The sequence below is a fragment of the Acanthochromis polyacanthus genome, chromosome 22, assembly GCF_021347895.1.
Source record: "Acanthochromis polyacanthus isolate Apoly-LR-REF ecotype Palm Island chromosome 22, KAUST_Apoly_ChrSc, whole genome shotgun sequence".
Taxonomy (NCBI): domain Eukaryota; kingdom Metazoa; phylum Chordata; class Actinopteri; family Pomacentridae; genus Acanthochromis; species Acanthochromis polyacanthus.
Window position 1 is genome coordinate 24,124,568 of NC_067134.1, and position 16,092 is coordinate 24,140,659.

Genomic DNA, 16,092 nt, shown 5'->3' on the forward strand with positions numbered 1-16,092 from the left:
CATCACAAAGTCTCATTGAAAAGACAAGTATAAATGACCTTCAGTAAGTTGATACCTACAAGGACCACTCATGCTTAACTATTTAAGGCAGTTTATATCTGTATAACTGTGGTAATTGTCCTCAGATCTCATTAGGATCATTTAACCCGACAGATGCACTTTGAATCAAAATTCACTTTATGTCGTCTCCTTTGAAGGGCTCTCGAAATAAGAAGCTGCGTGACTTGACCTGTCCAAATGTAATCACAGTTACAACTTGCATACCCGTCGCTGATATTACTCATGAACTCATCACTGCATAGACATGTTAATATCTAGACATATTAATATTTGCAATGCAATCATTGCATGTTGATATCACATCACAAGAAAGACTGGAAATGGAGGTTTGTAGTTATGCTTGTTACATATTTGGACATATCTCAGGGACAGATCAAACTTCAATCTTTCTTCACCCATTCACACACTTTGCTTCATTTCATAAAGTTGGTCTTCCAAATACTAAAATAAACTCCACAACTCAACATTTCTAATGATAGTAGTTGGTGTCTATGTGCATCAAAGAGTAACCCAGGTCAAAAATACAGCGTATTTCTGCATAATCTACAACACAGGACGAACTTTACATCCTATTCTGTATGAAAAATAAAGAAAGCAGTGGACTTGTATTTGAAATGCTAAAAAAGTTAGAAGTGTAAAGACGAGTTGAGGTCAGTGGTAATCCTAGACTGTCTGGAGTCCAGGGAAAGGTAGGGGCCCTGTGTTTTGGCCTAGATTTCTCTTATATACATAGTTTTTCCAGTTTCTCATATAATCTCCCACCATTATGGTTCTGATATTGCCTAATTCAAGACATCTCCATCAAGATACAGCATAGATGGCTAGCCCTTATCATGACCAACATAGGACCTGTAAAGTAAGTGGAGTAAAATTATCCTGAAATTAGCTCAGGGTTCATCGAGATCAAGAATTATTTGTGCCGGTCCAGTGCCAATCAATCAATCAATCAGACTTTATTTATATAGCACTTTTCGTACAAATGGAGTGTAACAGATGGTAGGAATAAAAATTCAATAACACAACACAAACAATAGCTCCCGCCCCCAACATTATGTTATAAATGAAGGAATCGATAACAAAGGAGCTGAGAAAACACTATCCTTAATAATACATGCACTGAGGAAATACCAGATGACATAGAAATAAAATTAAAAATAAATAAAGCAAAATATAAAATAATACATGTAATTAAAATGTACATAGGTAGATCTATAAAAGACGACATAGAAGTCAAAATTCATACAAAGAGAACACAAAAAATTGAAAGAAGAAGAAATAAACATAAATATGTAAATATATGAATAAATAGATCAATTAATAAATCAAATTTGTTCTTGAAAGAGCAACAAACAAATAGAATCCCTGAAATAAATCAAAAGCTTAAAAGGCAGGTCTTGAGTTTGCCTTGAGTTTGTTATATTTTCACTTCTGTCCTTAGTTGTTTTATTCCAATGAACTTGATCGACATTCAGCCTTACCTGCTGGAAGAATTTGCCTATATATAGCATTAACAATGCTCTAACACAAACAAGATCTTCCTCCTTTTCTCTGGATGCAGGAATTAAGATTCTTCTTCATGCTGATGAGACAGTTGACCAATGACAATCTTTCCAAAATGCACTCTTCTCTGCACATAAGTTCCATTTTCAAGTACTTTTCAAGCTATTACATGTCTCGTCTAGAAATTACATCTTAAAGTTATTGTGAGTAGTTTCCCAGTGCTTGAAGGAGCCATTTCAAACAAAGAGACATATTTTTGCTGTGTTATCGGAGCATGAATTGTATTGCACAACATCAGGTAGACCTCAGCCATCTCTATTTAAATGCTAATGACATCCTGAGGGAAGATCTTAATGAAACAGTGCAGCACAAGTAGGCATGCTATGTAAAACCCCCCAAAGGGTTAATATCTGTGGTGGGTTAATTTTACCGCCCAGTAGTGACATTGTTTTGATGTAGCCTTTAATCAACCTTTTGAACTTCTCGCCTCATGATGTCTGTTTTACACTGGGACAATTCTCCAAGAGCATTATTGTTACTTGAAAGTCAGCTGTAATAAGTAATAAGCAATTATTTCATCATCCAATTTATATTAGAGAGGAGTTATTTTAATTAAGAGATTCATTAAGTTAGTTCATTAATTTCCCCACAGGTGCCCCGGATTCTCGGGAGAATTTCAAATCAATTCTGCGGCCTATTATTTAATATCAGATGGCACAGTTGCTGAGTAACGGGGCAGCTTCCGTCATCTTTTGGTGTGGGAGATTCATTGTCAGTCATTAAAACAGAAGGAAAATATTTGTGCTAGATGATCAAGAGGGATTCATTTGTGAATTAACCTGCAAGTTCTTACTGGTTCAGAATGAAATTAGCGTACTCCACTAAGAAGAGACTGTGGGATTTTCCACACTGTGCCAATCATAATCCTTTTTGGCAGGCTGCTTAACTCCTAACTGACCGTTGCACATAATTTCACTGCTTTTGCCGCATATTGTGTCTCAAGTCCTCTGCCTGCCCTCCAGCTGTGTACCATAGCTGTCAGGCTGACACTTCTCTGGGTTGATGTATGCAGGATGCTATCATTGCCACGACATTGCGTATCCCCTTCAGTTTGACACATTTGACAGACACTCTCACCCATTAATGCCATGGTATCACCTAGCTTGTTATCACTGTATCTGCAGAGCTCCAGCAATGCCAGTAGAGTCTCTGGAGTGTTGCCGCAGTAGGATAATTCCCCCTGCTCCTTCTCTATCAAGCAGGCTTCATGAATATTAGCGTGTACTGCTGCTGCTGAGCGAATAGTCAAGAGATCACCCGGCTCTTCGGGCTCAAAAGGCATCGTGATGGATGTGAAATGTTGGAAAGACATCGTAGGACAAAGTGTTGGCCCACACCATCGATCACTCATGCGGAGCAGATGACACAATTCTCTCGCTCTCTTCCAGCCGGCGAGTTTATCAGCGCTGCCCAGAATATTTAACAGGGAAGGGAGCGCACCCGTGGGATCTCATTTGCACAGGTGTCCATCTGGTAGAAGTTGTCTGGGATAATCTCCACATCATGTCACATTTGCATCCGGGCTTCACGAAAATGGCACACTTACTGTATAAGAGGGAGGCTCTGGCCGGTTCGAAGGGCAAGGGGATTGTTTGGCGATACTGTGGCGAAGACCAGCGTGTGTCGCGCTAATCCACGAGGCGGCTAATGCTTTGCAATTATGTAAGGATTTAACATGTTTGTAATTGTTTGTTGGTTCAGCTCAATTTGTGTAACCAGCTTTAGTTAGAAAATTAGCAGTGAGATTTTCCTAAACGCTGCCAATTTGTTTGGTCTTTTAACCAGGAGGGATTTTCTGCAGTCAGTGCTGGAGTACTTGTCAATTGTGACAGTCTTATTAGCCAGTTTGGACGAAGAAAAGGTGCTCCCATTGAATTCATTGATCATCAAGGACCTTTGCTTCTGTTCCCCTCCCTCAAATAGCACAACTTTCACAGCGAAATCAATGTGTCCATCGATTCCCACGTTCTGTTAAGAATTACTCAAGCAGCAGATCCAATCTCAAAATCGCTGTCCCATTAATGACCCAAACAGGATCGCTGTAAATGCTTAGCAGCTGTATCTTTTCCTCTCATGTGGCTGTGAAGAAGCACTCTCTCAGGCAGGACTAGATCAGATCCCCACATCTACATATGCATGGTTGAGTTTTTAAAGAGAAGCATTCCCAATAGAGGAGCAACACAAATCACTGAAGGTATGCCACGGCGCCGCGACAAAATGAAATGTTTATTCCACCGTGGATGAATACTCCCCAGTATCTGGGGGCCCAGGCAAGCATGTCGTCTCCAAATATTACAAGTAATCTTGCATTTTACGCCTCTTCTCCCTTGCGTTATAAATTCTCTTCTTTATGTATGTGACCTGAGCAGTTACACTACATCAATTGTAGCAAGTAATTTTCTGCTAGCTCGCTCTATATTTGTGTAGCATGGGAAAACAAAAGGCTCAATCAATCTTCTGCTGTTGACACTCACTGCTGTCGCACCACCTTCCATGTGCACCTTCCACACACATTTTCACACGTACATAGAATTCAGTTTTTTTATTTTTTATGCTCATTGTTCATTTGTGATATTTATAACTCAACAGATGAGAAAGCAGAATGTATAGCTGCCCAGATTAAAATGACAATGATTCTGTGTTATAGGACAGTTTTCCATTTAAAAAGATTGACATCACTTGCGAGGATGATTAATTGGACGGCCTCCCTCTGCTGCTTTTAATGATTCACGTGGAATCTGAGCAGCTTTTGATAGAACCAGACCAGAGATGGACTGCTGGCAGCTTTTCTCTGCAGCGACAGGCGACACTTCAATATAACTCATTCATTCCTCATCCGTGCCTTTTTATCTTTGCAGGAACTCCACATACTGCATGAAGGTGTCCATGTCTCTCACGGTGGCGGAAAATGACACGGACCTCTGCTACAACTCCAAAATGAGGTTCTTTGAGAAGGCGGAACTAAGCAAAAGCAAAGACATCCTCTGCCCGGGCATTGAGGATTATATACAGCCAGGAGTGGAGCCTGAAATTGTGTGGTACAAGGTAAGATCCTTCGTTCTTATGGAGAAGGGCAAGATGTTGTCGACACTTGAAACTCATGATGCACACTACTAGAAATGGAGCCTTTTGGGTAAAATTCTAACAGTCCTAATGAATTGTGTCATTTATTTGAAGAATAACCTTCTCAGGGTCAACTGTATTCAGACTGGTTATAGATACGCCTACACTGCGTCCTGTGTTTTCAGCCTAATGCTCCTCCTAAAGCAGAGCGGTGAGGCCCACAGTGTAACTGACCTCCCGTGTCCGACATCCCACTTTGACAGAGCTGCTAGGTGCAGCTCCGGGGCCAATTCATCAAACGTGAAAGTGCGCCGGATTAGGTGGCCGCATCGCTTCGCTTTCCCACGGAATCAAATTAAAATAGCAGATAATGACTGTGGGCTCTACAGCCTCCGGTTATTGGCTCTCACTTTGTCAGTGGGCTGATTGAATTCTGGGAGGCCAACCCACAGTGCCCCAGTTTCCCTTTGCCGCGGGTCCTCGGTGGCCCAAAATCTGAAGAGGCCTCGGCTGCTTTCTGGAAGTCTGTGCTTACTTCATACTCACCACCTACATGGTATTCTATGCTGTGGAGATGGAGAAGACGACCCATCAATCCTTCTTATACTGCTTCCGACTGATCAGCTGAGGTATCAAAGAGCCACCGAGGCTGCAGCTTGAATGAAACCACTCAGCTAATGCAGGCTCAACTTGAGTGTTTTTGCTTCATGAAGTGCAGTGCTTCATTTATCAAATGCACTGCATATATGCACATACAGGACAAATTTCACAGATGATCTGTTCTAGAAGTCTCTCAGAAACTCGAAAAAATAACGGTCATTCTCAAGCTTCATGGTTCAAGTTCAGAGTACAAAGTTCTCACTTTTCTCCCTCTGTCATTATATATATGTTTTTCCTGTAAGACACGGTATCCATCAGCCTGTAATTCCATTTCAACATTTCATAAAACCGGGACATATACGGTACTGTTGATATCAGGAGAAAATGGGCTTCTTACATACAATCTCCTGCCCATATTTATGCTATTGTATTGACTTTGACATATGTTGCAATTCTTAATATAGTCTTGTTTTATATGTCCATTTGATTTCATCATTTATTGTTCTTAATTTAACTTGTTATCAATGCACCATCCTGTGGCAGCTGTTTGTATCTTCGTCACGCTCCCATGTTTGCTGACACTAACGCTGTTCTCTTCTAAAATAATTCACAATCGCTGTTCAACAGGTAATGTAAACACAGGCACGCTGTCCCTCTTAAAACGTGTCAAATATATTAGAATGAGATGGGAATACTTTATTAAATTCTCCCCATTAATGCCAAACTTCACAGATGACACATGAAAAGTGCCAGATTCTATTAAGAGAGGGACATGCAGCATACCTAGCCGCACAATATGTGACTGCACTTCACAAGCTGAGCGACACATAATTAAAACATCACTGAATATGGCAATTACTTTGACACAGCCTATTATATTTATATGACACATGCACACACACATATGTTTTTTTCTTCTTTTACACAATTCTTTTTGTCCTGTTATTCACTTTTTCAATTTGACTTACTAGTTTTGTTTTTCGTTTTCTTACCTCATGCTTGATTAGAAAGGATTATTAAAAGGTCTGTCTGTCCATCCATCCATCCATCCATCCATCCATCCATCCATCCATCTATTCATCCATCCATCCAGCCATCCTTCCTTCTTTCTTCCTTCCTTTGGACGCTGTGTTCCTGATATTCACATCAATAAAGCGTACTCAACTGAATCGATATCGAGGTGAAAAGTAGCAACTTTCCCAAGCGTGGTTTACTCATTTGTCAAATCAATACATTATGAACAGTTTTATTCTCCTGAAGGACTCTCTCTTGTCATCTGTCAGAAGAAAAGTGTCAAAGCCAATAGACATAATAATATAAAGGATTCCATGACTGTGCTAAGACACAGAACTTACAAAATGACTCAGACAATTCCAAGATGATGGATATAACATGTTGAGATTGGACTGCTGTAAGTCAAACGTAGCCGAGATATAACATCAGTGTTTACTAAGTGGAGATCTCTTGGTAATTTATCACCACATTTTACTACAACAACACAATTTACCTGAAATTGCATGCATTACATTAAGAGACTGAATGACCAATATCTCTCATTTACTCTGTGTTGCATGAATATGACATTAACTATGTGATACATAAGGGACTTTAGGACAAACTCACATATAGAATAGAATAGAATAGAATAGGATAGGATAGGATAGGATAGAATAGAATAGAATCACTTTATTCATCCCCGAAGGGAAATTCAGTCTGTATTCACAAATCCATCAACAAACTCATGCCTACCTTTCCACGGGATTGGAAAATTTAATAAATTAATTGGCCTTGAACTTCTATTTTTGGCTGTCGCATTGGAGCTTTTGATGCAAAAATAATCACCTGTTTACATAGCTGATTGGTTCTGTTTAGGCAGCTCTGAGGATGTAACCTAGCAACTGATTTACACATTCGTGGTTGGCCTATGTGCTGCTTCCAGGGTTGATTATTGCTAGTGAAGGAGTCAATAGCTATATGATGATATTTGGAGCGGATGTATATTTACAGACACTGAGATGAGAAGAAAACTTTGAAGCATTTATTCAACAGTGTTGATAGATTGTTACTGGTAGCCACTCAGACTGCACTTTGAAGTCCATGGGATATATCTTGCATACATTTTTATTAAAAGAAAAAAATAGTATTTTTTATGTTCATTATGATCATGTCTTTACAAATTCCATAATTATTCATTACGGAAACAAACACTTATTAATAATAAATGACTGGATATCACTAAAATGTCTACTAAATAACGGTCCAAATTTAATAACAACCACCATCTAATGAGCTAAACTACAATAAAATGAGCTTATTCAGAAATTGTTTTGACTGGGTTCTTTTCATTAAATTTAGATAATCATGACAGATATTTCTTTTTTGACAATATATCAAACTTTACATGGAAAATGAATTGTATCTGTGTCCAAGAAATCACTTTCAACTAAGTTACCCTTTACAACAACAAAAAAAACACCTCTCAAGATCACATGACCTCCTCACATGATGTCATTTCCTCCCGAAGAAAAGACTGGAAAGACTCCAAGGCTTTCTAAGTTATTTAATATAAAGTAGTGTGTGAGTCAAGACTGGATTTGCTGCATGTCAAGAGGTTTACTACAATATCCTTATAAATAATTTTCAATTTTACTCAATGTGCGGCCAAGTTGTTTTTATGCCTGAAAACAGCAAAAATGTCAACTATGATACAAAAAGTCCCACAATTACATCTTGACCCATCTGTGTTGTAAAGGTTTGCCATCTGTCTACTACAAAGCATGTTTAGTAGGATTCTGCCCATTGTAATCCTCTACTCTTGAAACAAAATCTCAAATCTGATTGATGATTTCAGATTTTGAGGTCAAACTTTGTCTCTTACTGGCTTCCAACATTAGAATTGAAAGCAAACAGTGTATTTGCTTTATGCTAACTTACTTTATTCCCTTTTTTCTCTGTCTTCTGATGAAAGGAATGCAAGCCAAAGCAGTGGAGACAAACCATAGAACGGAGGAGGGACACACTGTCCATCAAGGAAGTACGGGAAGATGACATTGGGAATTACACCTGTGAACTGCCGTTTGGGAACTTTGTGGTCCGACGGACGACTGAGCTGTCAGTCACAGGTAAGGAAACATTTCTTCTCCTCCTGCAAGTTTGAGTCATTTATTGAGCTGTTTTATTCTTTGGCATTTAAAAGGTAGAGCGCCTGAAAGTCTGCAGCAGAAGGGGAATCGCACAATGAAGGCGTCTATGCAAATGTATTTGTATTCAATGCATTTTTAAACAAAAGCTACTGCACTAAGTATCCTCATTGTTGCTTCCGCACACGTTGTCTGGTGATTGTTTTCTTTTTTTAACATCGTAATTTGCTAAATAAAAACAGCCGCTTCAAGAACAGTTGCTTTTCAAAACTGATCCCTGCACCTTTTTGCCAAAGTGTCGCAGTCAATAGAGTCCCTGTCTGTGTGACTTCTAGGCTGCTTTAATTGCTAAGTAGTGGAATTCACACAGAGCCACGTCAGCGCTTTTTCTTAAGGCTGTTGAAATATTTAAGGCCGAAAGTAAAGTGGGTGACAGATTGCTTGTCACGGACACTGTCACAGCCAAGGGTGACACAGCAGGCACTGTGGGTAGGGAGCGACCTGAATTTACAACTTAATTACACGCATCTCTGTTTTTTAAGCGTACAGTGTGCGTTTGGAATTAGTTCTGGTAGTTTGTGATCGATAAACAGCTTCTTTAAAGTTTTATTTTATTCACTTTGTTCATCTTCCAGGACATAATATCACTTGCAGGATTTCAAATGGTCGGTCTTGCATCGCTGCTCTGCCCCGGTGTAAAATGGTAATTTAAAAAAAAATCCAAAACAAAAAAAAGCGGTTTCTTTTGAGCGAAAGTGTTCCTGTGCTTTGTGCAATTTCACACAACCACAGCTTCTCCTCTGTGTGACTCATTTGCCTGAGCTGTGGTAGCTCATGTCTGCGAGGATACAAACAAATGCCGGATGACGCAGACTGAAGCAAAAAACAAAAACAAAAAAAGAGGGAGAGAGAGAGAAGTTGGGGGGCTTGTTACACTGTCGTCATCGCCGCCATCGTCGTGGTGTGACGGTCACCGGTGTTTGCTGTTAACCCCTACTTGATTGCACTTTGTGGCACCTTAAAGAGACAAAAAGAGACTCCAGCTAAGTCCCAAACAAAAGCCATAAATCATTTTTCTCGCCAGCCTCAAAATGCCATCCTGAGAGAATAGTCCTAATCTCTCTATCTACTTTGGAGACATTCCACATTTCAAAACAGGTAGCAGAAGATGATTGATGATTGGGCCGTGGCAGTAGAAGCAGCATTTATGATTGTTTAGAAAGAAATATACTCATCAGCTGGTGTCTCTGTGGGTTTTTTCTCCCACATTCAGTCTGACTGGAGGTGTGAATGTGTCTCTTTTCATTCTTATGATAGACTGTCCAGAGTGTGTCCTGATTTTCGTCCAATGAATGTATGGTTTGCTCCACGCCATAGCAACCCATAAGTCCCAATGAAAATCTGAAATATGCATCCTGTTTTGATTTTTCTGTTTTTTTCCTCAGTCAGTTCACTGGTTTATAATGTTTCGAGCAGAAAATGTCAAATCCCAGAGTTGGTCACAAGCTGTGCCCTTTTTCAGATGCAGAGATGCAAATAAACAGTTTCACCCCAACCTGACTTTTACTGTAAGTCGCAAGATGCAATTTTGCCCCGAGGCAACAAAGTGTAATACAAGTTCTCATTGTTCTTTCTGAACTTGGAGAGCTTTTTATCTTTTGGAAAGCAATGCCAACATTCGCTCTGCTTTTGGCTTGGTTGCTTTCCCTTTTAGGCAGAATTGCTTCCCTCCGAGTTTCGGGTTTATTTATTTATTTATTTCCCTCCTGTGATTGAAGAAGTTTTGAGTTTTTCGTATGGAGTGTTTTCTTTTGTGCAGCCATGGTGGCTGTACCAATCATGCTAACTACCCAGTTCTTTTTGATCTACCTTCTTCCTCTGTCTGCTGTCACGGCTTCATCACGTCCTGTAAGGAAGGGGATTGGAAAGAACTCCTATGCACAGTGCTTAGGCGAGTAAATGTGGAAACTTTCATGATTTGGGTGAATCACTTCTTCACTCCATAAGCCTTGAACTTTCATGGCATCATCATCAAAGGATAATTAATGTATAACACTTTTTTTGACACGTCCACTGGTTTCCTATTGAATCGGTGTCCTCCACTGGTTTTATTACTCATTGTTTGTGTTGGAAAAACAACCAAGTTTGTCTAATTTTCTCAATTAATCATGTTAACAAGCATCCTAGGGTTCAATTGTTTAGGAAATTGTCAGCCATTTATCCCCATTATAATCCCATCTAGAAGGCTGGTGAAAAGAAGTATGAAATTGAACAAAAGTAACAACACAGCCAAACTGTTCTACCTAGTTAAGGCAGAAAAGGCAAGTTTAGCAATAGTGACCCTTTACCTACAGTGTGTTACATCTGTTTTAGCCTTTTACAGGAAAGAAATCTTTAACCTGGAGCTTCCCACACACTGTGAAGTCCCTCTGATCACTGATTAACCCTCTGAACTCTGGAGTAGGAAAGACTTAGAATGGTGTTTTGTGCAGAATGTCACAGCTACAATACCTTAAATCATGAAACAAGAAAAAAACATAAACTGAATTTCTTCAATTGTATATTTTCCCAAAAAGAAAGAATAGAAAAAAGCCTTAGGATGAACACGCACAGCATGGTTTTAAGTGCAAATACGTATACATATAATATGCTATACTAGCCTCCTATCTAATCTCTGTAAGCACAGCCTGCAGTTCAGCCCAGTTGAACTGAAAAATCTTAACATTTTTTTTTAATACATTACTGTTGGTTGCAGCAGAATCACATTGTGGCTTTCCAGCTTTTTTACTGAATCTGCTAAGAATAAATGATTTGTTTTTGGTAAATTTTTAAAAGACACAAAGTTACTGTGATAGTATTTAACAACTTTAAGGCTAGTTTGGATCACTTATCCAATGGAACGGCTCACCATTTGTGTAGTTCAACCACTGTCATGGAATTGAACATCCTACAGTACTTGTAGTTTCAACACGGTCTCACGGGGATTCGTGAAACTGTCACGTCAGTTTTTGTTTCGGTTTCGTGCGCACCAACACGATGTCGTCATGTTTTTCGTGCCGCTCACCACGAGCGAAACCCGCTGTGGTAATCACATCTGAAAGTGGTTTATACCGGCGGATTCATGATGATCTAAGCTGTCCATCGGTGTTTGTGGCCGCCGCTGCGGCCGCCAGACATTCTTTAACTTCCTATGCAAATTCGGCGGATTCATGACGATCTAAGCTGTCCATCGGCGTTTGCGGCCGCCGCCGCGGCCAGATGTCTGGCAGCCGCAATGGCGGCCGCAGTGGCGGCCGCAATGGCGGCCGCGGTGGCGGCCGCAAACGCCGATGGACAGCTTAAATCGTCATGAATCCGCCGGTGTAAACCACTTTCAGATGTGATTACCACAGCGGGTTTCGCTCGTGGTGAGCGGCACGAAAAACATGACGACATCGTGTTGGTGCGCACGAAACCGAAACAAAAACTGACGTGACAGTTTCACGAATCCCCGTGAGACCGGGCTGGTAGTTTCTAGGTCTGATGAATGTTGTCAGTTTGACATTTTTTAAAACATACCATGCCTTGCCAGTGCTGATTTGGAAGTTCAGACTCATCTCTGTGTTTCAAAGCTATATGTTTTCATGTTTTTGATAGTTTTTTTTTTTTTATTAAAATAATCTCTTTCTGCCCAGAAATGTTTTTTGATGCAACATGTTCCTTACTTTAAAATGTGCAGATCTATGTCTTGTTGCTGCAACTGAAGCACACCAGCTCATCTACCACTCTACTCAAACACTATAAAACTATTCTGTTTCATATGAGTGGTTGTAATATTTGTTTAATTTAGCTGTACCGTTCTGTAACTCTACAGACTGTTTTTTTTTATTTTTAGATAGTCATCAGTATGTCCAATTGTAAAGTAGAAATGCTCAGCTGATTACTGTTATTTTTGGTCATGGTGTCTTCCAACATATGGCCATGCTAAGAAGGTTAAAAAAAACACATCAGAGGAGCTCTTTAGGAAGAATTTGAGGCTTTGATATAAGTTTTTTTTTTTTTTTTTTTTTTTTTTTTTCCAGTGTTTCAACTTTAAAAGCTGCAGTGCTTTGGATATATGCCAGAAAGGCAACAGTGGAGCTGTTTCTGATGTTCTCGTCTTGTTTGGTAGGCAAAAGAAGTACACAGCGGTGGGACTAGTAACAGTGTAAGAAGTGAGGTTTATATTGTCGACGCTGCTCGGGCCAGCACCAGCCAGCGGTGTCCAGCTGTGCTAAATCATGCTGTAGCTGTTCAGTTAGCAACACTGTGTGCTTTGTGATTCTGTATTTTTGTGCAATTGTTGTTCCTTCTCTTGCATAAACATTCCCTGCGCTGTTTTGGTTGTGCAGTTTATCCACATTTGTGTCAATCATGAGAAATCGTCTGGTATGCCAACCATTGACTACATTACCACCTTTCCAAGAAAAGCTAAAGATGCTTCAGAAAATATTTGTTTTGGTCAAAACAGGTGAAATAGTTGCATAGTGGTTATTTTTCCCTTTGTTGTCATCTGCTTTATGGATCAAAATCAATCCATTAAAGTTACTTTAGTGAGTTCAGCACTTGTTGTCAAACCATTACTAGTTCTAGAAACTTGTAAATAAAATGGGAAACAGTGGAAAACGTTATAATAGCTACAGATGACGTTATATTTTATTAAATTCCTGCTGTGGAGAAACCTGGGGTTTAGACCTGACCTTTCCATCTGCATACTTTATATTTTTTTTTGTAATCTGAAATAAGTATGCATGAGTCTTTATGTAATATCATCAACCTCCCACAGATAGTCCCAATTCACCGCTGAAACCCCTGTCACTCCCCTCTTTATCAACAGCCTACAGGCCCTCTTAAAGCAGTGCAATGGGACAAAAGGTCAGATTCCATTTGATTATAATGAGCACAACTAAAATCATAATGAGCTCCCTCACTGGGTGATTGGAAGCGACATTAATTTTTAAATGAAATTTGCGGTTTTATGACTTCTTTGTAAGGTGCGCCGTTTGATGTCTTAGATTAAACGCCGCCGAATAAAGGAACGTTGATGAGACAGATATACAGGGGAGCAACAACTTTGGTGTGTAAAATAGACTATCACTGTAGCTAATGAGCTGGGACTGATGCTGTTAACCTGCTTTTCTTATTTTGAACCAGCACGCAATGAAGTGTGTTTGGTTGAAGGGGAAAGATGGGGTGTGCTTAGCCGCGCCAGCATGCAAATCACCGAAAAGCCTGAGAGGTTGAAAACAATCACGAGAATGTCTCTCAGCATAAAGTGTTCCTGCCTCCCTCCTTAAAGTGATTCAGCCCATACTTTACATGTCTTTAAAGTCGGAGCATTTTGAATTGACAGATCTGATACTCTGGTCGCTTTGTGGCTCAAAGCAATTCTTGATGCAACACTTGTTTCGACAGTCTTTCAGTCTGCCACGTTCGAAACCAATTCCTCTTTAGTGAACAACACTTTCTTGTAGATAGAGTCATGCTATTTCAGTATCTTTCTGACTCTTGGATATTGTTGCACAGACTGCTTGGAAATAAAAAGAACTATTCTGCTTACTTGGCCCAACTCTTGGATGATGGGCTCCTTTCCCTTGATATGTGGTGCATTTACAAGCTTTGGGCTATTTTCTGCAAATGTAGACAATGAAGTATATCAGAAGTGCAGTACAAGTTTACAACATGAATATCAAGTGGTGACTGTTCATTTCTTGCACGCGGCTTCTTCTGGAGTACAGCCAAACCCAAGAACTGTGTGCTAAACTGTTTACTAAATACAATAAAGAAGGAGCACATTGCCATAAATATCTATTAGCTAAGATATAAAACAGCTTATATTCATATTACTGTAATTATCGTTATCATCATCAAGACAAATTACCAAACCAAATACACTTTTCAGCATGTCTGATGAAGGTAATGCTTTGTTTTTTTGACAGGTATACGATTGCAAAACGTTTTCACAATGCACGCCTTGTGTTAACATTCACTCTGCAAATGCATGTTCTTACCTGGATAAGAAAATTTGCACAAAAATGCCAGAGTTCATTGGTCTGAGAACTTATTTCAATTGGAATGTAATTAAATCGTTCAGTAAACATCTGGTGCTGGTCTGACTTGCATCCAGATAAGGTGTGAATGCAGTTTGTCTGTGGCCTCATTCTTTGGTCAAAATTACACCAAAAACATTAAAGGTCACCTTGTCCCACCTCTCACTGCTCTCTGAAACTGCCCAGCAAAAGTTGAGCTCAGATAAGATGAGCAGAGTTCGTAGGTCTTCATCCCCTCGAAGGAGCCATGAGGTACCTGTTACGACCCAACCGCTAGGGTCAGCTGGGAGTAAAAAAAACAAAAAAAAAAAAAACAGATGTAGTTGGTTTAGGTTTAGACTGGTGGATGTTGCTAAATCAAAGAACAAAAGTAAACTAAGCAAATTCTAACAGAGTTTCTAATGGAACCCAACACAAACAAACAACAAACTCCCTAGCCAAACCTAAACACAATAGCAACACCCGCCACAAACAACAGAATCTATAGTTTTACAACTGAAAACAGCAAGATTATTGACAAAGTAGAACACATATTCGTGGTATACCAAAGGAAAAACCAACATAGAGCGTTTAATAAGGTCTTGAGCCACCAAGTGCTGCTGGGATTGCTGTGATCTCCAAGTCTCTGGAACTCTTCTGGGGGGGATGGAACACCATTCTTCTGAAAAATATGCCCTCATGTGGTGTTTGATGATGATGAAAAGTTCAGTAATCTCCCATAGTTGTTTAGTCAGGTTGAGATCTGACCACTGATTCACATCATTGTAATACTCATCAAAGTGACCCATTGTGATCAATGGATCCTGTAAGACAAAACTTCCAACAGTACAGACTAAAGGGGATCACTCAGACTAGCTTTGTATTGATATGCAGTGGCTCTTCCTTCTAAACTTCCCAAACTTAAATTTAGAAAATTGAAATCCATTTGCCATGTGGTAAGAATCGAGAAAATTAGAATATCCTAATCATTTGTCATTATTTCAATAACATGTTCAGTTACCAGGTTTAAATGTGGAAGAACTCTGCAACAGTGGCAGTATCGTTTGAATTTTTGAAGATATTTGATAGAATTAACAGCCATGTGAAGGGAAAAGATCCTTTGGTAACAGGCCAGCAGCATTCTATAGCAAAAATCTTGGCCTTTGGTCTCTTCTAATGCAACTTTCTATTCTAACATTCTATTATAGTGTGTAAATTAGTCTTTACAGCACGTCGACGGCGCCTTGGCTACCTTACTGTGCTGTTTTATCAAGCTACTGAAGTGAAATGATCAAAATACACCAGTGCTGAGACAGCAAAGACATCATTAAGCAGCACAACCAGCTGAACGTAAGCCTTCAATAGGGACATCAGATGCTTTAGGGAAACTTTTGTTTGTTTTCTTTTCAATATTGGAATTATTGTTTTTTTTTTCTTGCACCCTGGCCTGGCACATCTTGGATGTCATTATCCATAATATATGCAAACCTGCCACCATGATGAATGCTACAGCTGAAACATATCGATTTTTTAATACTTCAGTCTGGTCTATTGTTCTCCCACAGCAGCCAAACGACTTTAGTTTTGCTGAGTAAAAAAATAAATGTGGCATTCGTTTTGGT

The 16,092-nt window shown here is 39.6% G+C and overlaps 1 protein-coding gene across 2 annotated transcripts in view; it reads left to right on the forward strand.

Annotated features, from left to right (window-relative positions):
* The window catches only part of LOC110962283 (interleukin-1 receptor accessory protein-like 1), a 265,262-nt gene that overhangs the window by 98,100 nt on the left and 151,070 nt on the right, over positions 1 to 16,092 (forward strand). For both annotated transcript variants that reach the window (XM_051942388.1, XM_051942389.1), the window contains exons 3-4: positions 4,479 to 4,665; positions 8,252 to 8,405. In XM_051942388.1, the coding sequence (XP_051798348.1) occupies positions 4,479 to 4,665; positions 8,252 to 8,405 (341 nt within the window). The remainder of the gene's footprint in view (positions 1 to 4,478; positions 4,666 to 8,251; positions 8,406 to 16,092) is intronic.